The sequence below is a fragment of the Adiantum capillus-veneris genome, chromosome 4 (assembly GCF_014529385.1).
Source record: "Adiantum capillus-veneris isolate H3 chromosome 4, ASM1452938v2, whole genome shotgun sequence".
In the NCBI taxonomy this organism is placed as follows: Eukaryota; Viridiplantae; Streptophyta; class Polypodiopsida; order Polypodiales; family Pteridaceae; genus Adiantum; species Adiantum capillus-veneris.
Genome location: NC_140934.1, coordinates 161,290,984 through 161,315,198, shown reverse-complemented (window position 1 = coordinate 161,315,198; position 24,215 = coordinate 161,290,984). Strand labels below are relative to the sequence as shown.

Genomic DNA, 24,215 nt, shown 5'->3' with positions numbered 1-24,215 from the left:
TACATCCGATGCCGATCTTCGTTCATGATGAAGAAATTATGCCTTAAGGGTATCGAAGACATAGCGATGAAGATGGGAGTGTGCCCGATGTGTGATGGACTAAGTGTGCGAGTGGCTAATATTGGTAGGCAACAGATATTAGTCTGGGACAGGACATTAAACTTCTTGAAATATATAGGGGAATTTTTTTTTAATGAGAGAGGTTCCTTGGGTTCTTGGTATTTCTTGGGTTCTTGATGCTTTCCTTGAGTTTGCGAAGCTGAAGCATGTCGAGAGATCTAATACCAATGTTAGGTGCAACGGAAGGGTTGAAGGATTTAGCTTGGATCTAGTACTTCGCATAAACACAAGGCTACTCTACTTCACTTGAGAGAACGTAACTGAACACAATGAAAGAGAGAGGCAGAGAGAGAGAGAAAAAGAGAGACGACACTGCATGTTGGGTCCTAACCACCCTCAAGGGCCCCCTTGCTCTGTTGCCAGAGCAAGTACTTACTTTGATTACTTGCACAAATGCTCATACAATGGCTAGATGGTGAGTACTGAGTGCTAAACGCTGATGAATTGCAAAATGCTAGGGCTGAATGTTGATGCAAAATGGATCTGTTGCAAAAACGATGGGGCTGAATCTCATGCAAAAAAGTTGGCTGAATGCTGCTGCAAAAATGCTGGGGCTGAATCCTATGTGAAACGCTAGGGCTGATATGATGTTGTAGACTGAAAACTCTGGTGTTGAACTGTTGGTCCTGAGGGTATTGGCGATGATGAAGGTGCTGGCGATGATGAAGCGCTGGTGAGTGCTTGTACTGCGAGTACTTGTTCTGCGGGTACTTGTTCTGCTGTCTTTGAACTGCTGGTGTTGAGGGTACTCGTGATGGAAACGTTGGTGGGTGCTTGTGCTGCGGCTACTTGCAGTGCGAGTACTTATTTTGCGGGTATTTGTTCTGCTGTCTTTAAATTGAAGGCCAAGTGACTCTTTTATAGGTCTTTTAGCCATTTGCCCTACCTACTTTCAATAAAGGTCATGTCAAAGTCACTTATTAATAAATGACTTAAGTGATTGTTCATATGCCTATATGCTTAAGTGATTGTATTGTGTAAGTGAGGGTAAGCAACTATTGACCTGCCTAATCATGCACGTTCTTCTAGAGGCTCACAAAGTGCCAGGCTAGATCTTAAGCTAACTAAGACCGACGCTAAACTGTAGCAATAGCTTGTCCACGTGGCTCGAGTGCAATGGGCATGTGACAATCCAGGACCATTCGAGAGTGGCTTCAATCTGTACTTGGTGGCTACGAGGACATCTTAGAGCTTATCATGGTGGGCCGTGGCATCTTTCAGGTTCAACTTTCAGACGACCGCTGTCTGGAGTCTCTCGATAGTCGCTCTCCTTTTGTCGTTGGGACCTGAATGTTAGTTTTAGAGCTTTGGATAGTGGACTTGGATGTTGAGGAGTTTGATCGCTAGCAGTGGATCCCTTGTTTCCAATCACTCTCTCCCTTCCATTGCTTTGATCATCGTTCAGGTTGTATTACGGACGTAGCTACTAGGCGGGGCCTGGTTATACCAGGTTCACTGGCTACAAAGATCGGCACGCCATGGATACAGGTCTATGCACCTAGAAACACCCATTTCCCGGATACAATACGACTATAATCCCACCAGAGAGCAGTTCTGTCTACAGAGCTTGGTGGTTATTGGTCGCCTGGATTAGTGCCTTAGGGTCATTAGTTTGGGCACATGGTGAGAGATTGCCCTACCCACCCTCTTCGTTGCCCTAAGCTAGGGCAATTCCGGTAGTGGAGGGTTGGCAAAAGGCTCCTCGTCACACCTTTCGGTGGGTATATCCCACATGTCATGTGCACTTGGAACCCTATGTGCATGTGGACATGGTATAACTCCCTACTTCTAGGGTTAGGACAACCTAGGAAGTGTTCTGGCACCCTTGTGAGCTTGTACATAGGACGTGCATGTCTAGGCACTTTATAGTAGTTGCATACCCCTCCGATTGCACATTAGCACAACGAGAGTCTGTTAGGTGTAGGCACTGGAGAGTGTTCCCATACAATGATTATTCTAGCCTATGTGTCACAAACGGGAGTGCAAACGAATAATAATCAAGCTGAAAATAAATAATCTTTTAACTAAACAGAGCTGAGGGAGAAGTTCGACACAATGTTTGGAACCAGAAGATGGGCTGGTCCCCCCCTGTAAGGTTATTGCTCAAGACGAGTGCTCCGAACTGTGCCCAAGGGTTCCTTTTACTTACAGAAGGGAGAGCCTTCCGTTCTTCTTAGAGAGAGAGTGCAATGATCACAAACAAAGTGAATGTTACTGTGAATGAAAGTGGGGGGAGAGAGAGAGAGAGAGAGAGAGAGAGAGAGAGAGAGAGAGGAATACGACACCAGACGGTTCTCAAACCCTCCTCCAAGGGCCCCCCTCTTTATGGCGAGACGTCTATGCTATAGATTGCACAAATCTGGTACAATGGTCTAGATGCAATGGACTTGCCGACGATGTCGATGACAAGGACGAGGACGGTTGAAAACTGAAAACGCTAGGGTTGAAATGTTGAAATTTGGAAACTGTGATCTGCTACTGAATACTAACATTGTGTCAGTGAGGATGGAGATGACGACGACTCGACGACGATGCGCTGAAAACGCAGATGCTGAAATCTGAAAACAGTGGGCTGAAACTGAAAACATTGGCTAATCCGACGGGACATCGAGGATCTACCGTGGGTAGGTGAGATCTGCGAAGCTAAGGGGTTAGTCTGCAATGGCTGAACTGAAAACGCTACCTGATTTGGCTGAATCTGGCGATGGAAAACTGCAAACGCTAGGTAGATTTGTTGGAGAAAACGCTGGGGCTGATCTGCAATTGCTAACGCTAGATTCTTTGGAGGAATCCAAAACGCTAGCTGTCCTTGCTGGCTGAAAACCCTAGGTCTTCTGCCATCTTGCTGAGGAGAACACTACAAGCCTGAGCTTCTTCTCTCTCTTCTGCTGGGAATGAGCGCCCCCCCTTCTGCTTATATACCTGTAAGAGACTGGGTCGAGCAGTCTCCCAACAGCCCACGACCCCATAAAATGGTGCAATTAAATAAATAAAAATGCCAATGGCAGCCTATAGAGAGGAGAGAAAATTTGTGCAAGTTGTATTCGTTGCCTATAGAGATCGGTGATGTTTTTAATAAGCTCTTGCTTTATTTTTTTAATGGGCTGTCCACTTACTAAGTTGGCAGCCGGTCACTTTTAAAAAATGTGAACCTGGACAAAACTCAATAGAACTCAGTGAGCTGAAAGTTGATGTTACACAGGCACATTCCAAGCATCCCCGGGTGCAAGTCTCAGGCACAGATGCAATGCAAACACAAATTCCTCACTGGAAAGCGTTTGCTTTTCGTGGAAAACACGTCACAATGTTCCGCTTTCTAGGAAAAGCTTCTTAAAGCCCATCTTGTGCTTGCGTCTTTACGTGGATTCCTCTTTCCAGTTCGGGTTTCCTGCCAGACTAACAAGATATTCCCTTTCCGATGCTCCTGTCACCCCATCACATGATGCATCAGGATATTCGTTTCCCGGTTTCTCCTACCGAACTAACAATACAACCCCTTCCCGATGTTTAATGTCACCCATTATGTGATACATCAGAGTTGTCCGTTCGTGATGGCTTCTAATAATTTCGGTAGATCGATAGTTCTTAACCTTACGGTTCAAGTGCACACATTTAAATATTCTAATTTCAATAAAAAGAAATTCCTCAAAAAAATAATGAAATAGTCCATTTAGCAACATTCCTCTAGCTTCTAAACAGTTGAGGAAAACAGTTGTCCTCAACTGTAGTGCTTGTACATATCCTTTGAGAATCTCGGGATAGGATGCTAATTTCTACTCGGTCATCCACTGAGCGTCTAGAGTAGAATAATTCTTAAACTTTCCCAAATACTTCCGTGTAATTTTCCCGGACTTGAGTGGCCGCTCCTGATAATGAATGATTTGCTCTGGTTGGAGTATCTCTTCCGTTTCCTCAACCTTAGGAGGTTCCTCAGCGATAGGCTGACTTGGAGACGATCCCACGTATGGCCGGAGTAAACTAACATGGAAAGCATTTTGGATCTTCCAATTAGATGGTAAATCTAATCGGAACGTCACATCGTTCACTTGGTCAATTATCTTAAACAGTCCATAATAACAATTGGAAAGTTTTATCACTTTCCCTTTATGAGTCGCTTGTCTCTTTAGTCTTGCCTTCTCAAACTTGAGTAAGACTAATTGATCGACTGTTAAGTCCATATTCTTTCTGTGCTTGTCTGCAACTTTTTTATGTTTTTTTTGAGAGCGCAAAATTGCCCTCTTAACTTGGCCGTAGGTTGTGTCCAAATCTCGGACAAACTCATCTGCTACAAAAAGCTTATCCTTAGTGACAAGGATTGGTGGAAGCAAAGGCTTACTATAAAGAATCTTAAAAGGTGCTTTCTCCGTAGACGAATGTACGATAGTGTTATACGCGTACTCGACAAGGGGCAAATACTTCTCCCAGTCAGATTGTCTTTTTGACACATAAGATTTCAACATATTTAATACCGTGGAATTAGCGATCTCACTCTACCCATCCGTTTGAGGATGATATGCAGAAGAAAAGTTCAACTTCGTGCCAAGGTGATCAAACAAGGCACACCAAAAGTTTCTTGTCATGCGAGGATCTCGATCACTCACAATAGACTTGGGCATCCCGTGATGCTTAAAAGATTTGTGCTAGAAGAATCCTAGCCATATGATCCACTTTGATCGTTTTCTTGATTGGAATAAAGTGTCCACAATGGTCTAGATCGCATCATTTCCAGTCCGAGTCTTTGGGAGTTACATAATAAAAATCCATGGCAAACCTCCGATAGTAGGAACTCAATCCCAAAAAACTTCGTACATCATGTACCGTAGTGGGAGTTGGCCAATCTTGCACGACTTGGATCTCTTGGTAATGTGAGACTATATGGCCAAGATAGCGTATCTCAGTGAGGAAGAACTCACTCTTCTTTGCATTCACATGCAACTCGTGTTCGCATTTCCTGAAACACTGTCCAAGTGCTTCCGATGTTCCTCCTCAGTCTTCTTCTTCTCTCTCTCTCTCTCTCTCTCTCTCTCTCTCTCTCTCGCGTGCGTGTGTGAAACCAGAGGCTTTCTCTCTCTAAATCTGAATTTATATGGAGTTGTTTTCTCTCTTTTGTTTTAAAATAAAGGCAATCTTTCATTTGTTAAAAAAGCTTTGATTTTAAACGTTTTAAGAGGGGGAGAGGGGGGGCTTTTTTTAATGTTGGCACATTATCTTGTAGAGGGGAGTGTTTGGCGCGCTGAATTTTTCTTGCGTGAGCTTTGGTGGGTGTGATCAAGTACCCCTTAGGGGCTGATAAAAGCAGACCACCTGCTCACGTTTTCACACAGGTTTTCTGGAGATTTTTGTCATGTGATTGCTTCAGCACTTGGCCTTGGACTTCAGCCTTCCGACTCTTGTATCAGAAGAGATCATACAATGAAGAAATATTGGATTGGGGGCGCTGACAGTGGTGATTCAGGGCTACCGATTGTGTATAATGGCATCCCGTTCTGACATCTTCTCTCTGCCTCCCTTCGTTCTCTGTTCCAGTGCAGTTATTTCCAGTGATAAAGTATTTTGAAGTTCTGCAGATTGTAGTAGTTCTCTGTGTCTCTGTCAGATCACTCACTGGAAGTGATTACACTCTTGGTGTATTTGGCCATTTCCCTTCTCCTGTCAAGATGCCTGGTTGTCAAGTGTAACAGAGAAAGTTCATTATTGTTTTTGTTATGTTTTAGTACTTGCCCCATTTCTCAAAAAAAATTTAGATGACTGTATTTATGCTTAGATAGCATAGTTAATATCCTTGTACACCCCATGCAGATTTTGGTTGCTTTCCCCCGCTGATATCTTGTTCTTGTGATATGGTGCCAGTTGTTGTCATCAAAGCTTACAGTATTTTATGCTTGTGGCAATTTCAGGCCTATGTCACCATTGATGGTGTTCCAATTGACATACTTATTGACGGAGTTCAAGCTCAAAATCGATCGGTAATTTTCCTGGCCAACTTGAAGTTATCACACCAAGTATTTTGTTTTGGGGTATACCATCAAGCTACAGTGTCTCTCTTTATACAGATTGATGGAGATGTTGTTGCTGTTATCGTCAACGATGTTCCAATGTGGACAAAATTGAAGGGCTCTGTGGCAAAGCAGAACAGTGCAGACTTGAGCGGTGGTATTAACGACGTAGCTGTGTGTGATAATGAGCTTCCAGATACTGAAGCTGGTCGTTTGAGTGATGAAGAACAACCTTATGTCGCAGAACTTAGTTTGGAGACAACTAGCGGATCTGTTGAGAAATCAAATATTTCTGGGGAGCCTTTGGGCACTTCCGAAGTATCAAGTAAGCTTAAGGAAGAGGGTTTACTTTCGGAGTTGGCAGATGTTTCTTTGGCAAGCAATTCAAGTAAAATCTACCAGGACCTGGTGAGTCATATTGCTTCATATCCTGACAAGCGGCCTACTGGTCAAGTTGTTACAATCTTAGAAAAGTCAGACCGGCGCCAATCGGTGGTGGGGTTTTTGGAAATTAATTCAAAAGCTGGAAACAAGTGCAGGAGTGAGGCTACCAAGAGTGCATCTCATAATGAAGCTTCCATACTTTTCCTTGTGCCTTCTGACAACAGGTTCCCCAAAATGGTTATCTCTATCGGTGCCCTCCCTAGTGAGCTAAAAGAACGATATCATTCTGGGGACAAAACACTAGGAAGTGAGCTGGTAGCTGCTTGCATTAAAGAATGGAAGCCAGATAGTTCTTTCCCTTGTGCTGACATCAGCCATACACTTGGCCAGGCTGGGGAGATAGAGGCTCAATTGGCCGCTATACTCTTTGAGCATGCAGTGCATAGTGCAGAATTTCCATCACCCACATTGAAATGTTTACCGGAGGTACCCTGGAAGATACCTAGTGATGAATATGAAAAGAGAAAAGACCTAACATTGTGTAGAATCTTGACAATAGATCCACCTACAGCAAGAGACTTGGATGATGCATTGTCTATTCAGAAGCTTGAAAATGGCCTCTTTAGGGTTGGTGTGCACATCGCAGACGTCTCTTACTTTGTTCATCCAGAAACGGAATTGGATAAGGAGGCACAATTTCGTTCCACCAGTGTATACCTCATTCAGCGTGTGCTGCCTATGCTGCCTCGTCTTCTTTGTGACGAATTGTGTTCCTTAAACCCAGGGGTTGACCGTTTGGCATTTTCTGTGTTGTGGGATATTGATCAATCAGGGCATATTGTGGACCAGTGGATTGGACGAACAATTATCAATTCTTGCTGTAAGCTTTCTTATGGTCATGCACAGGACATAATTGATGAAAAGATCTCAGTTAACAGTGATGGGATGCTGGAAGACTGCAGACAAAGTGCTGATTTTCCTGATTTGTATGGAAATTTTGGATGGAAAGATATCGTTGATGATATAAAAGCTCTGCACAACCTTGCAAAACACAGGCGTGGCGCAAGATTTGAGGCTGGTGCTCTCAGGCTTCAAAATTCGAGGCTGATTTTTGATTTGGATGAGGATGGGATACCTAATGGCTCCAGCATTTATGAGCATCATGATTCTAACTTTTTAGTGGAGGAGTTCATGCTCTTAGCAAACATGACTGCTGCTAAAGTTATTTCTGGAGCTTTTCCTGATTGTGCATTGCTGAGACGACATCCTGAGCCAAACATTCGGAAAATGAAAGAACTGGAGGATTTTTGCAATAAGAGTGGCTTTGAGCTGAATGCATCTTCCTCTGGTGCATTGCATGATTCCTTGCAAAAACTTTGTGAAAGTCATAAAGAGGATTCCGCTATGTGTAGCATTTTGATGCTCTATGCCACTAAGCCAATGCAGTTAGCCAAGTATTTCTCCACTGGGGAGTGTAAGAGTGAGGAAGAGTTTGCTCACTATGCGCTAGCAACACCCTTTTACACTCATTTCACCTCTCCAATTCGTAGATATCCTGATATTGTTGTTCACCGCACCTTGCTAGCAGCTTTAGAGGCTGAGGATGTGCTATTAGGTTCCTCAAGCAAAGAAGGGAGTACATGTGGTGGGGACTTGTCCCACAGCAGATGCTTTACGGGCACATGCTTGGACAAACTGAAAGTTGAATCGTGTGAAGGTCGAAAGGCTCTAGCTACTGCTGCCATGAAGCACAAGGTCCCTGGTAACCAGGATTTAGCTTTGCTGGCTGAGCACTGCAACAGACGGAAGCTTGCAAGCAGGAATGTGAGAGATGCTAGTGACAAAGTTTATCTCTGGGCTATGCTTAAGAAAAAAGAGGTAAGACTTTTTGGGTTTTGAATTCAGTCATGAACGTTGTTTTGCAAGCATGCCTAAAAACCTGGTATTTGCAGGGAATGTTCTCAGAAGCACGGGTGCTGGCAGTTGGGTCGAAGTTTGTATCACTTTATGTAAATGAAATTGCTGTATGTTCCCCCTAGTTTTTTGGTTTTGGTTCAAGACATTATGTGGCCCAATTCTCTGCCCTCAATTGTTGTGTTTATTTGCAGATGGAGCGACGTGTTTATTTTGAGGACACTGAAGGGCTGGGAATTGAGTGGTGTAGTAATACTGTCACTGTCATTCTCGATGTGCAACCAAAAAGCTCTAGAAAAGAGAGGCAAGGGCGGGGTAGAGCGTTAAACGAGGTTGCGTATTTTGTGAATTCTGGTGACAGTTTGAATGGGGCTCCTCACAACCGAAACAGACAGCTGGATGTAACTAACTTGGATGATGAATCGGTACCTGAGAATCAGGGGTGCACTGATACTGACAAGATAATTGAACCTGCTGTACTACCTTTAACTCTGCGTCTTTTAACTTCCGTTCCCGTGTTTGTGTTCGCAACTGGAGGCAGTAGCCGGCCGCTGGATATTGGTCTTCGGCTATATATAACCTCTTATCTACAGTAAGGACAGTGATGGGATCCTTGCCATATTTTTTGAAGGACAAGGAAGCGGCCCACTGGCCTTCTACGTCGTTTCTTGAGCTTTGCCTTATGTTTTCAACCGCCTCCAATAAGCTCCTTTTCCAAGTTTCGCATAGCTTCTCCTTACCCCTTCTCCATCGTACAGCTACTTGCAACCTTACATCATGTTGATTCGATACCACTGTTTTTTGAAAGGGTATTGATCCAAGGATGGTTGGAGTCTGCAGCTGTAGTTGAATGGTTGGGTTGTTCATACTTGTATATTATTTCTGGTTTACTTACTGCTTCCCTTGTCTCCATGGATCGAGAAACAAAGTATTTGGGAACGAGGTTTTGAGCAGCTGTCCACTGGTGGGAGCTTAAGTCAAGATTTTTTGGTTGCCTTGTGTCTGATGGTGCCTCCAGCATGTACAGGAGTTGGAGCAGATGGTTGCAGCAGGGTTTGATGAATCGGGTGTGCAGCCCTTCCAGTCGATGAAGATTTAGCAATAGCATGCTTGAAGGATCCAGCATCAATGTAGCTTCTCATCCTCAGGAGGATTGCTCTTTTTAATGCTTCTTCCTGGCGTTCAGAGAGGTTATTGACAGTCGCAACCCCATACCTTCAGAAAAGTGCTTAGTAAGTCTGTACTTAGGAATAGGCAAGTACTTGGTTATTTGTATGTGGTAATGAGGAAACCCTGAACCTCTTTAGTTCTCAGGCATAATAATGTCCCAACATTTCAGGCTTAATTTCCAACACAGTGATGTATGTAGCTGGTTTTCTCCTAAACTCATTTTGGACTCCATGAATAAATTTGATACTTCTGTGCTTTTGTTTTATGCAGTGCTGCTAATAATCTATTTTTCGTTAGTGTCAAGATGTTTCAGTTTTGAATAGCTTACACTGTGAGATCTTTCACGGTTGTTAGGTGAAATTAGCATCTGCTTTTGTGAACTTTGGATGCAGTGAGGTGCACATTGTGCTGTGTGAGTGCTACCTTGGATTATGCACACTTTTATGAGGCTGGCATGTTGTCCATTGAAGGCACGGTGATGAGTTAATCCTGTGGGTCTTGTATGCCCTTGTGCCATTCTATTGTGTGAAGCCTTGTTTGATATCCATCTTAGCAGTACTAGTTTGCTTGGGCAAATAAGGCACAAGATGAATCCTTAGTGTGCTCCACGCATTGTCAGGCTTTGGTCTATATTCATACAATTTTAGTTATTCTGGTGCCTCCTAAGCCTTACTATAGCGCTTCATGCATGGGCTAGGATTTAATTTTTGGGGACAACAGCAAGGTCTTAACAGTGTCGTTTTAACTTGTGCAGATGACACAAAAATGAATTGCAGTCCTTGCTATGCGGGTGAATGGCAGTTTGTTCATTTTGTAGGATAAAGGTTCGGTCATATCTTGCCATGGGTTCAGTTTGTAGGGTAAAGGTTCGTTGCAATGAGTTTCTGCCCTCCAAAGTGCAGGTAGGCTTTCATATTGAGGGCTAGGATATCACGTTTGGCAAGGTATGGAAGTGGTAGGAAGTGCATTACTTTGTCCAACCAGACTTCAGAAGGGAAGGTCTGCATAAAAGTTCGTGCTGCTTGTGTGCCGAGCAGCAGCTGCGGTAAAGGGCCCTGTCAGGACCTACAATCCAAGAAGACCTCTGATATCTTGATATTCAAATAGCAGTTGGGGGTTTGATTTGGATTTCTTAACGTCAAAAGGAAGACTAACTCGATTGAGTTCATGACCCAAGTGTAGTTTTTGTTCATTTGCATTACGACAGCTTTGACATATATTCTCCTTGTGGTTGTTACCATCGATAAGGGGTTCCTCAGCTCTTGAGGTTACACTCTTCAGAAATCAATACGACATATTTGATTAGACAAATCAGGGTGCACATAGATTAAAGTTATGAACTGCGCATGATTGCGTTTATCCTTTCCACTGTTTTTGATCTGCCCAGCTAAGGCCTTGGAGGAGATCATTTTTGCTAATGAAATCTAAGATTTGATTTTTGTTGTTTTTGTTTAGGGGGGGTTTTGAAGGGGTTGGTTGGGAATGGATTAGGAGTTGTTTACTTTACTATTGGTAGAAAAATGCAGCACTATTTGACATGATTAGGAAGGAGCACATATCATACTTATATTGACAGCCTGAAGCATCCCCCCACTTTTTTTGGCCTGCCCAAAGGGCAAAGGCTATAGAGATGCCTTCTCTTTTTGTTGACTAAAATAGAAAAAAGGTGGTTGTATTTTCAAGCATTTTTTGATAGGCCAAAAATGCTGATTGGTTGAAATAAGGTAGTGTGAGTTTTATTGCTAATGAAAAAAGCGTTGGTTCATTTTTGAAATACATAATTTTTTGATTGGTTGATGGTAGCAAAAGACACTCGTTACAAGGCTGACAAGCGCAAATGAGCAAGGAGTGCGGACGAGCTATGTGAGGATGGTACGGGTTGGCCCAGCATGCAAGAAAGTGACCTAGAGGGAGAGAACGTCGCACTGCCATTGTAGGAGGAGGTCTTTGAGTGTTCAGCAGCCAGTATGAGAGAGAGAGAGAGAGAGAGAGAGAGAGAGAGAGAGAGAGAGAGCCACCATCAAAGGCGACGCCTGTGTATTAGTATAAGATAACGGACTCGTGCATCGAGGTACACATACATGCAAAAGTACATCCAAATTCCAAAATAGCACCACTTTGGAGATATGCAAACAAAGTTGTATGCACAGTTGCACCAAGCATTGATAAGGGAAAAGAACCCTTTGTGGACGAAGGGGCGGGGGGGACTTGCTTTTATATAGATGGTTTAAAGGTAACACTTTCATTATCTATATTGAGGGGATCCTTGGTAGATGAATGCTTAGAATTGCCACACTATTAGTCTCGCCCGTGCTTTTTTACTTTGAACCACATTTTTCACCTTAAAATGGCAGGCCTTGTGATTTTATCACTTGTTTAAATAATGTATTATTTACAATCATAAAGATGCCGGTCTCTTTTGCTCAGTCTCTTTGCTCGGTTCTTGACTTGCCGATTTGCATCGTCAGCTTGAAGCTCCTGCATCACTGAATTGTGTCACATATCCAAGTTGGGGAAGCAGGCTGCTCTTTTGTGTAAGAAGACGACTTGAGCATTTCGACCTATTGAAGTTCCAATATGTTTCCATTTGTGGCTCAATCCATCTTTCAATAATCTAAACAACCTTCAAGTGCTAGATTTGTCCCACCGTGTCCTCGTTGCAACTCTCCAACAAGAAGCTAATTGTATTTCAATATTACCCATCTTGATGTTGTCCATCTTAGGTTTAATAATTCAATTATGAGAAGAGAGTCTACCCTGATGAGACGACGGATGCACAACTTTGCTTTGGATTGTTACTCCAATGACAACATACTTGCTTAATCAAATCGAACCATTAAAGGTCCAATGAGCCAGAGAAATGCAGTGGAGGCCTCGAGCTTTTCACGTGCTCGCATTTTCTTGCACATGTAGGTTATCCGTTTTAAGGAGAGAGAGAGAGAGAGAGAGAGAGAGAGAGAGAGAGAGAGAGAGAGAGTTGAATCAACCAACCTGGCATGAATTAGATTATTATACACTAGGGGTAGACGTGTTTATATATGCCTACCTGGGGACCTTAAAATCACGTCAAATAAGTAAAATAAATACATAAAAGTAAGAAATAAATAGAGGGAAGACATTAGGCATTCACTTGAGAAGCTGACATTTTAACATGTTGGGGTAAAGGCGACATGCCTTTGCCTAGGGCGACATCTCCAGTGTCCGGTCGTCCAGTGACCATACTTACCTTTATTCATGTACATATATATGAATAAGGAGAACTCTCATTCTTTCCTCCTGAGAGGCTTGCTCCAACCACACATCACAGTGCACTCTCCTCCTCCTCCACACGCACGCACACGTATTCACACGCTGTGCACTTTCATAACATCTTCTCTACAACTCAATGGACATATGTTGAAAGACTAAATCAATGAAGAAACTACCATGGACACCCTATTAGAGGCCTCTAATTGGGATACACCTCGGATTTGGAGCCACAAGTTTGTCACAAAAAAGAATGCCATCTTGAGCACAAGGTGCCTCACTGTCCAAGGATCCCCATTCGTGAATTTTGAACACATCACACCCAAATTTTTTACAAGATAATGGACTTTGACCAAATTTGGTCCATAGTCCGACCTACACCAATGGATTTTTTGCAATACATCCAAAGTGTTTTGTCTATGTCATGTTGATTCCTTACTAGATGTAGTGTGCTTCAAAACATTAATGCACGGGTTCAAACACCCATGAGTTGAACTTTGACACATGGCTCCTAATCAAGTATTGGGAGCTCGTATTGTCCCTTTCTGTCGCTCACTTGCAACTCTTTGGTTGAAGCTTGTTGTGGCATAAATCACCATGCTAGAAATCTAAAACCACCACCTATGCATGTCGATCCATTAGGTGGAATCACCTTCTTTGTTGTCTTGCCAAGCCTGCCTTTGACTTTGCCCTTGGAGAGTAAGACAACTTCCTCCTCCACGAGAAAATAGTTGAGTTTGTAGAAATCAAGCTTTTCCTTTGTGATTTGCAAGCATAATGCCATGGCCACCGTCTTGTACCCCTTTGGCAACTTCATAAGTACAAAGGCAACAAATTGCGTGTGGGGATTAGTGGTGCTAATCCTATAAGTAAGATTAAAACTTCATACTTAAGATTAAATTGAGACTCAAAAGACGAGAACACTTGCTGAATTGATTTGGTTGATTGAATGAATCTGAGTACAATAGGCTCCTTATAGAGGAGGCAAAAAGACACATACAAAGAGGCATGTCTGTTGATGAAGAGACATGAATCTAAGTTAAGATTACATTCTTTGACCAATAGTTTTGACCAGTAGTTGTAAAGACGTGACCATTCGGTATCAGGGTGAAACCATTCAATGAAGAGGTGTAGCCATTGGGCGAAGAGACCCACTCTTTCTTATACAGGGGTCTCCATTCTGGTCCATCTTTGTACATGCAACAGGATCAAGTGCAAGAAGGTAACATATGGATGGAGTATACTTAACAATCATGACATTCCCTCCCATTTAAAAATGAGAGCTTTGATTAAAGAATTAACTTGTGATGTTGAGAGAATTATGGAAAAGAATCAAAATTTTGAAAATCGTCCCTCTTTGAGTTAGTTGGAACCTTTGTCTTGAACTTTTGCTTCTTGTGAACCCTTTTTGCTTTGACTTGCTAAATCCCATGTCATTGCATCATTCAAAGGAATTTAAGGAATGTGATTTAATCACGTCCACTGTAATAAGAGAGTGATCTTCAAAATCCCTTATGTTATGTAAGACTTTTGGTTGAAAATGAAATGTGGCTCAATCAGGTGGTCTCCAACAAGAGAGTGATTTTCAAAATCCTTTATGGGACGTAAGACTTCTGCTTTAGGATTTTTATAATCACTAGAGAGGATTTTTGATTGAGACTGCAATCATCTTTCAATAATGAATCCCAAAATTCTTAAGAATGATCTAAAAAAAGTATCACTTCATGACTCGCAATTCACATATCATCATCCATCAAAGAATCAAAGAAAGCATAATCATCATTCACATATCATCATCCATCAAAGAATCAAAGAAAGCATAATCGTCTTCTGACTCAGAATCTACAACCATATCTTTATCTTTATTTGGTAACGAAGTATCACTTGGAAAAACTTCTTGCTCTAAATAATCTTTGTCTTCATCAATTGATTAAGGAGAAGTTAATGAACCCAAAGGCAATAATTTATGAATCTGTATTAGGAAACGTATCCATTTTATGATCTTGTATCATGATGTTTGACTTTGTACACGTGAGGCTTGAATCACTCGTTCCACACTCTAAAGCTAATAGTTGGATCATATTGGAACAACCAATGTTGACCAAGAATCATGTCGTGGTAAGATAAAGGTATGACTTCAAAATTAGTTGATCTGCATAATTTTGAAAATCAAACTGCAACTGTCGAATTGTCTCATCACAAGTTAAAAATGATCCATTTGCTAACTCCACATCATAAGTGAGATGTCTTATGAGTTGGTAAACCACGTTGTCCAACTATTGGAGTGAGGAAAAAATTATTAAAACAACCATTGGTCACCAAAACATTGATGGAGCGACCATTGAGAGTTCCAAGAGAGCTCAAAACTTGCTTTGAGAGGCTCCAAAATTGGAGAATTGTATTGGCAATAGATTTTTCTTGGTCCTTAGTAGAAGCAGTTTTTTCAGAATTTGACTTCCATTTTAAACATCCATTGTTCTAGCACACACTTGTTGCGGCGCCCATTATAAGGTTCGGGTAGTTTAACATCCAATTTCTTCTTTTGTGCAACATTAAAACTTTGTATAGAGAAGTGTGAAGTTCACAAATGTCATTTCAATAGTTGGATTTGGTTCTTCCGTTCATCCACAGAAGCTTCGAAAGAAGATGATAGAGAAGCAACATGAGGAGTTCGAGAAGGAGTATGGTGAGTCCATGAAGAGGTATGCGTCTCCAGCTACTCTAGAAGAGTATTGATTGATGCGAGTCTTGTTGAAAGTACCACCATCTGTTCCTCGAGAACAGCAAGAGCATCCATTTTCTCAAGACTGGAGGCATGTCTTTTAAAAAACACTACTGTTGTCTTTTTTTTTTTTGTCAATCAAAAGGTGTCCATACTTGAGGCAAGCCAACCAATTTTGGCCGGTCACTTACATTGGGTTTTTTAAATAACTCGTGCTATTGGCTGGTCACGTAATAAAAAACAACAAGCTATTGCGTGGAAGAACCACCAGCATGGAAGTTTTTGACATCATGAAATTGTGAAGGGGCACGTCCCTATGGACGAGCCTTGGGAGGAAAGGGTACCATCAGGGTGAAGGGGTGCCTCACCATGAATTACTGACCATTTGCATGGAGGAGTACAAACCAATGAAGAGACACAAAGCAGCTAACCAACCAACGATAGAAAGAGGTGACGCTCTCCTATATATATATTTGTGGGAAGAGGTCTCGTCAAGGTAAAGAGGTGCTTGCACGCTACCTCAATGTCCTTTCATGTGAAAAGGTGTAAGCGCAAGCACGAAGGGGAACAACTTGATGAAGTGGCATGCAAAGAGGCTACTAGCAACGAGTTTCCACACATTCATTGGGTACACACACACAGCTATGTCCCTGTCTGTGATTTATGTAATTGAAACAGAAAGACTCTTGTTACCTCATACCCGTATGTGTGTATGTACCACCGTTCTTCTAATTCCATGGAACTTGGAGAGAGGTTAAGAGTGTAGCGAGGAGGGTCAGGGGCTCATAACCATTGCATTCCAAGAAAAGAATATCCTCTGATACCACTGTGAGGATTAGTCATATAATTAAGACTAAAACTTCATACTTAAGATTAAATCGAGACTCAACAGACGAGAGCACTTATTACATGAATAAATGCAAGTACAATAGGCTCCTTATATAGGAGTCAAAAATATACATATAAAGAGGCATGTCTGTTGACAAAGAGACACGACTCTAGACTGAGAGTTACATCTTTTGACCAATAGTTGTGACCAGTCGCGCTATAGAGACGTGACCCTTCGGTGTAAGATTGCAACCATTCAACGGAGAGGTAAGCCGTTGGGCAAAGAGATGCATCCTTTTGAGGACAAGGGTCTCCATTCTGGTCCATCTTTGTACATGCAACAAGATCAAGTGCAAGAAAGTAACATATGGATGGAGTATATGTCACAATTGTGACATTGGGTACTAGTCAATACACTATGCATAGCCATGTTGATCAAAATTGGTCACTGGACATCCACAAGTCAAAGGTTGATCATCACTATGATTGCTAATGCTAGAAGCCATCCTTTTTTCAAGCATCTCACAACGCCACCTCTCAAGATATTAGGAAAACATGCCCTTTTTGAGGTTTTGAATTTCGAAATTCCATTCATACAGGCAAGACAAAGCACGGTCCCTTTTCTTTTCCAATTGCATTTCAAAATGAAACTCTCCCACAAAGATTGGAAACACTATCCTCACTATTGTCATTGCTGCTAGAGTCTACCCCTTTGACTTGCGTTTCAAAATGCAGTCCTTAGAAGACAAGACATTCGTCATCGCTAAGGGCTTGTCCTCCACTTGTTTCAAAATGTAGATGGGTAGGTTGGAAAATGCTAGTCCCTAGGGGAATTCCTCCACAAGCGTTTTAGAGTGCAAGTCCCCAAAGGTCTACCCTTGTTTGTTGCGTCTTAGAAATTTTGTCCTATTTTGGCCTCCTTTGTCTACTACGACTCAAAATGCAGCATTGATTATGCACAGACCAACTAGGCCCTTTGCATATGGCATTTCCAAATACTGCTTAGATGATTGTATTCCTTGGAGGTAGTGTTTTAGGGAGAAGGTAAAACCTACTTGCCAAAATAGCAACCTCGGCTAGCATTCTAGAATGCTCCTTTGCCTTGCCTACATCGCCCTGAGACACTGCCTTGGAAAACATTGTCGATGTTGAAGACTCTTCCACTAATAGTAGTGGGCCACCACTCTTTTTTGCGATCTCTCCATTGATCAAGGAGCACAAAGCTTCTCATACGACATCAAGGTTCACGATACGGAAGGGTAGAGGGAGAGAATTTCATGAGAAAGAGAAAGAGAGAGAGTTTGATGAACCAACCAAATTGGAAATGAATTAGATTATTATACAATGGGGATAGGGGTGTCTTTATATACCTTCTTAGGGACCTTAAGTTCCCCACCGTAGTAGATTGACCTACTTGGAATCGTGTCAAATAAGTAAAATATATAACGGAAAAATAAAATAGTGGGAATACATTGGGCCTCACTTGAGATGCATAAACTTTAACACAAATGCCATAGGGTGTCCCCCATGCATCAAAAAACCAAACAACTAGCTCTTTGTTAACCTTTATTTAGGTTACTCTTGAGCTAAACCTGTTAGCTCTAGTACATATACATCATGGATCCATCTCTTAGAGCATCTTTGCACTATATATTTCCAGAGTTCTCCACACTCTATACTAGGGGTTAACCTTATTGCAAGCTCTTAAATAATTATTGCACGTGATCGCTAAGAATAAAGGCGTACAAATTTCCTAAAGAATCAATGTGTGTGTGCCATCAAGACTACAACTAATTCTCGATAATTTCAAGCCCATCTCAAGAAGTTACAAACAAGGTAGTTGTGAGGACACACAATAAGTCTTTTCCCTCCGTAAAAGATACCATAAACTCTCAAGGAGTAAGATAACTACGACTGATATATCAAAAGAAAAATATCTTCAAAAAATTATTTCGGTGGTATTTCAAGATGCAAAAGATTTATTTACGGATAGAATTGACCACTAAAGTCAATTTTTCTTCTAAGTCTTCCATTTTAGTATGGTATGATTGTAATGGAATTTACTATGGTACATTAAAATATATTTATTGTATGATTAAAAATTGAAAAACAATCTCTATCATTGGATTGTCTCTCAAGATCTAACGGGTGATGTCAAATGTATTTCCATGGATAAGTTTTTGTTATTAATAACACAAACATTTCTATTTAAAAACACTCTTTCTAGTAAACCTTTTCATACTAATAAATAGGCTCAGATGGATCTCTTGAGGGAGCCATGTGGGAGGAGTAGCCTTTGCCTCAGCCTCATGTCATTCTCTTCCTTTCTCCTCTTTTCTCTCTCGTGTGCATACGTAACACTGCAATTTAGGAAGTGTGTATCTTGTTTAGTCTCTTTTATCTGGCTCTCTCCGCTCACCATGCTCCAATGTACACAGGGACTCTCAAGCTATGCAAATTTCTTGTACATGTTATTTAATGAATTTTGCATGGCCGCTCTCTGGATGTGGACACAAATTTGATACACCACAATAAGCGTGGCTATGAAGACCTTTGTCTACAACATAAGAATTATTTACGGATATAATTGACCACTAAAGTCAAATTTTCTTCCAAGTCTTCCATTTTAGTAAGGTATGATTGTAATGGCATTTATCATGGTACATTAAAGTATATTTATTGTATGATTAAAAATTGAAAAACAATCTATTGTCTCTCAAGATCTAACAGGTGATGTCGGATGCATTTTCATGGATAAGTTTTTGTTATTAATAACACAAAACATCTCTATTTAAAAACACTCTCTCTAGTTACCCTTCTCATACTAATAAATAGGCTCAAATGGATCTCATGAGGGAGCCATGTGGGAGGAGTAGCCTTTGCCTCAGCTTCATGTCATTCTCTTCCTTTCTTCCCTTTTCTCTCTCGTGTTTAGAAGTAACACTGCAATTTAGGAAGTGCGTATTTCGTGCGGTCTCTTTTATCTGGCTCTCTCTGCTCACCATGCTGCAATGTACATAGGGACTCTCAAGGTATGCAAATTTCTTGTACATGTTATTTAATGAATTTTTCTTGGTCGCTCTCTGGATGTGTACACAAATGTGATACACCACAATACGTGTGGCTATGAAGACCTTTGTCTACAACAGCCTTGGTTAACTCTTTTGTTTTTTTTTTTTCATTTTTCCAACCCAAATGTCCTTTGTATGAGCCCGTTCTTTGTTAACTTGTTCATCTCTCTCTCTTGGTCAGTGAGGATAGTATAAAATAAAGGTTAAGTTTTAGCATATAGATACTAGGCACACGCATATAGAAATTATAAAAATAAACACTACTTGTACTTTGAAGAATTAAAGTAAGAGATGTTACCATATACATGTGGTAGTGATGTGTGTGAACACACTAGGACCGCCGGGGCATTTTTTCCCTCTTTAGGAGGTTTTTTCCCCCGTGCATTGTATATACATCCATCACTCTAGGGCTATCTATCTTTTCATTGCACACTAAGTAACACACTCTCTATTGTGTGCCTTGAGCTTCCTTCGTCTTCTCCAAGCTGTGTGTGTTTCTCTCCAACCCTAATTCCAACAATTGGTATTAGAGCAGGTCACGTCCTCCCGGGCTTAGTCGCCAGCTGCTCCAGCACACGCCTGCTCACTTTCTCCGATTTCAGTGAGCTTTGGCGAACGTTCGCAGGTCGACAAAATTTTTTGGGAGAGCTCTAAGAGCTTAGTCTGCTCAGAATTTTTATTTGGGATCGTTTCCGCCTCCGTTTCCACTACAGGTAGTACTGCACAGGCTATTTCGTCATTTTGTGCAGAATTTCTGTCAGTGCCGTTTTCTGCATAACAGGTGCCTTATAGTCTTCTACGGTTTGTGCTATTATGCACAGGTTCTTCCCGCTCCGTTTCTCCTATTTTCGGGCAGTTTTCACATTAGGTGCAACATTTACCATGGCTGACAACAACAACACAGATGTGTTCAAGATGTTTGCTGCCGAGGACAGATTGGATGGGGACAACTACCCTATGTGGGCTTATATGATGCAACATGTTCTTGTGTCAAAGGGTGTCTGGAACATTGTGCAGGGCATTGATGTACGTCCTGGTTCTGAGGATGTAGGCGATGTTGAGGATGTTGCAGGTCTTGCTGCAAGGATTGCAGCTATTAGTGTTGTTTTGCCTACGGCAGAACAAGCTCGTTGGGATGTTAAGGATGTGCAGGCTCATGCATTGATTGCGTTGTCTGTGAAGCGCACCATTGTTCCTCACATCCGTTCAGCAAAATCTGCAAAACAGGCTTGGGATATTTTAGCAGGTCATTATGCAAGCCGCAATGAGGCTAAAATTGCTTTGTTGTGTAAAGAGCTGGAGTCTAAGATTATGCATGAGGAAGATGATATGGACACTTTCCTTGCTAGTGTCAAGGATATCAATGAGTAGCTTATTTCTGCAGGTGAAGTCATTTCAGACAGTTCCCTTGTGCAGACTGTTCTTGATGCCTTACCAGATTCCTACCAGACTTTTGCTAGTACTTGGAGACTGATGACCCAAGGAAATCCTGAAGTTGTCAAGTTTGATGCATTATGCTCATTGCTGTTGCAAGAGTCACTTTCTAGAAAAAACAAGACTAGGCAGCGTGCAGTTGAACAGGCTTTTATTACTTCTCAAAGAAGGGGTGGTAATAGTAATGCAGCCACTTCTTATGGTTCTGCTGCAAGTGGCAAAAATTATGTTCCTAATACTTCTGTTGGTAGTACTTCGTCTGGCAATTCTGGTGATAAGGGAAAAAAGAAGATGCGTTGCCATTATTGTAAAGCCAATGATCACTTGATCAAGTCGTGTCCTAAGTTGAAGGCCAAAGAGGCTAAGAAGAAAGAGGGTGGTTCCACTGCAAATGCTGGTTCCACTACAAATGCAGCCATTGTTGAGTCTTCTGTGAAAGGAGACTGTAATGCTGATGTTGATGCAGAATGGGCTTTTAGCGCATAGTGCACTTACAATCCTGCTGTCCATGATGCATGCTTGTCAGTTGCTGCAGATTCACATGTGTGGTATTTTGACAGTGGTGCTACAAAGCACATTACCTCACATCATGAATTGTTTACCTCTCTCGAGTCAGTCCCTCATGGGAATTCAGTCACTTGTGCCAACAACGCCTCTTATCCAGTTCAAGGAGTTGGAAAGATTGTGCTCACTACTGCTAATGGCAGTTCCTTCACACTTGTTGATGCACTTTATGTACCTAGGATCAAGAAGAATCTCTTCTCTGTATCCGCACTTGCTAGACTTGGACTTGTTGTCAAATTTGTGGATGACAGATGTACAGTTCATGATCTCAGTTTTGGTGATGAAATTGTTGCATCTAGGCTTTTGTGCCGTGGGCTGTATAAGCTCACTTTGTATGACAAGTGTGGACAACAATTTGCAAATGCTGCTGCAGATTCAAGGGCTATTTCGGATGCAAAACTTTGGCATGCACGTTTTGGTCATTTGAATTTTGCCAGTTTGCTGCGTTTGCAGAAATCTGATATGGTTGCTTCTTTGCCACCTCTTGAAGCACCTGTCAAACATGTTTGTGAAGGCTGTATTTTGGGTAAGATGCAGTGTTCTAAATTTCCAAAGGATGGTTCAGTTCGAGCCACATGCAGGTTGCAGCTTGTGCATAGTGATGTTTGTGGGCCCATGCAAACTCCGTCCTTGGGCAATTACCTGTACTTCGTGACTTTGATTGATGATTACTCCAGGCATGCATGGGTATTTCCGCTTAAAGCGAAGTCCGAAGTTTTTATGTGCTTCAAACAATTTCTCGCTATGGCTGAAAATGTCTCGAAATGTAGTATGGGCACCCTCCGTTCCGATCGAGGGGGTGAGTATATGTCTCATGAATTTAATGCATTTCTGGCTAGTCGTGGTATAAAACACCAATGTAAAGTGCCTTATACACCTCAGCGAAATGGTGTTGCTGAGAGGAAAAACAGGTCACTGACGGAAATGGCACGATGTATGGTCAAAAGTCAAGCTTTGCCGCATTATTTTTGGCTTGAGGCCATTATGTGTGCCACTTATGTACTTAACAGGTGTCCTACGAAAGCTTTGCAGTCTATTACTCCATATGAAGCATGGCATGATAGAACACCTTCTATTGAGCACATGCGTGTTTTTGGCTGTTTGGCATATGCTTTGGTGCCACAAGTGCAGCGCAGAAAATTGGATGATAAGGCTGTCAAATGTATTTTTGTTGGTTATAGTGCTGAAAGCAAAGGTTACAGGTTATATCATCCGCAAACAAAGCGTATTCTGGTTTCACGGGATGTAGTGTTTGTGGAAGATTCTGTTCAGCCCTTGCTGTCATGTACTAGAGACAGTAATGTAAGCTCACAGGACATTTATGACACGTTGTTGCCTCTTTTCAGTGGTGGAAATACGAATGTAAGTTCCAATGAGGCAAATGTACAGCCTATGGGGGTTTCTGAAAATGTTTTAGATCAGCCTGTTACTGATGCAAATGTACATGATGTACTTGATGAGGAAAGGGCTGAAAATGAGCAAGCTAGAGGTATGCCAAAATGGCTGGTGCACACTTTGCGTGACAGTAAATTGGTAGCACCTTTGTCTAGTCGTACTCGTTCAGGCTCTCGCCATGCATCTTATGCATTAGATTCTTATGCTTTGGCTGTGTCTAGTTTACATGATGTTGAGGAGCCTCTATCTTTTGATGAAGCACATAATTCAAAAAATTGGATGGCTGCCATGCAATCAGAATATGATGCACTTATAGAGAATGACACATGGACTTTATGTGAGTTGCCTCCTGGCAAAAAGGCTATTGGTACGAAGTGGGTTTACAAGTTGAAACACAAGCCGGATGGTGAGATCGATCGCCATAAGGCTCGACTTGTTGCAAAGGGTTATGCACAGCAAAAAGGCATAGATTATGAAGAGACTTTTGCTCCCACTTGTCGTATGACTAATGTGCGTTTTCTATGTGCATTGGCAGCTCATTTTGGTTGGGATGTACATCAATCAGACATTGTTACTGCTTTCTTGAATGGTGACATATTTGAGGAAGTTTATGTAACGCAGCCTCGCGGTTTTGTCATAAAAGGACAAGAGGACAAAGTGTGCAAATGTAACAAGGCTTTGTATGGGTTGAAGCAATCTCCTCGTGCTTGGTATGAGAAAGCTGACACTCATTTGGTCAAACAAGGCTTTCGTAACAGTCCAACAGAAAGCACATTGTACGTAAAGCGTGAGGGTGATGTACTTCTCATTGTGGTTCTTTATGTTGATGATTTGCTGATCACTGGACCAAATGAGAGACATATTGCTGAATTTAAGGCTGATTTGAATGCTACTTTCAAGATGAAAGATTTGGGGCTGTTGCATCATTATTTGTGTATACAGTTTAAGCACTGTGATGGTGGTATTGCCTTGTGTATGAAAAGTTACATAGAGACATTGCTATGTAAGTTTGGACTTGAGGATTGCAAACCTATTGCCACTCCCATGGAAACAGGTTTGAAGTTGAGTCTACATGATGCTGGTGATCCTGCTGATGTCACTCTTTACCAAATTGCTGTTGGTTGCCTCATTTATATATGCAACACGAGGCCGGATATTCAGTTTGTAGTCTCACAGGTCAGCAGATTTATGCATAGCCCAGGGTCTAAGCATTGGTAGGCTGTCAAGAGGATTTTCCGCTACCTTAGTGGCACTTTACATCTTGGCTTGTTTTATCCCAAGGGGGGATCATTGTTGCCAGACTTACATGCTTTTTCGGACTCAGATTGGGCTGGTTGTTTTGACACGAGAGTGTCCACAATTGGTTTTTGT

The 24,215-nt window shown here is 41.8% G+C and overlaps 1 protein-coding gene across 2 annotated transcripts in view; it reads left to right on the top strand.

The window, feature by feature from the left end:
• LOC147460256 (Ribonuclease II/R family protein) overlaps nt 1-9,847 on the top strand; it is a 30,240-nt gene extending 20,393 nt beyond the window's left edge. For both annotated transcript variants that reach the window (XM_086511343.1, XM_086511344.1), the window contains exons 4-7: nt 6,018-6,086; nt 6,174-8,378; nt 8,453-8,524; nt 8,609-9,847. In XM_086511343.1, coding sequence (XP_086367469.1) covers nt 6,018-6,086; nt 6,174-8,378; nt 8,453-8,524; nt 8,609-9,010 — 2,748 coding nt within the window. In that variant the 3' untranslated portion in view covers nt 9,011-9,847. The remainder of the gene's footprint in view (nt 1-6,017; nt 6,087-6,173; nt 8,379-8,452; nt 8,525-8,608) is intronic.
• Nucleotides 9,848-24,215: the final 14,368 nt, after the last annotated feature.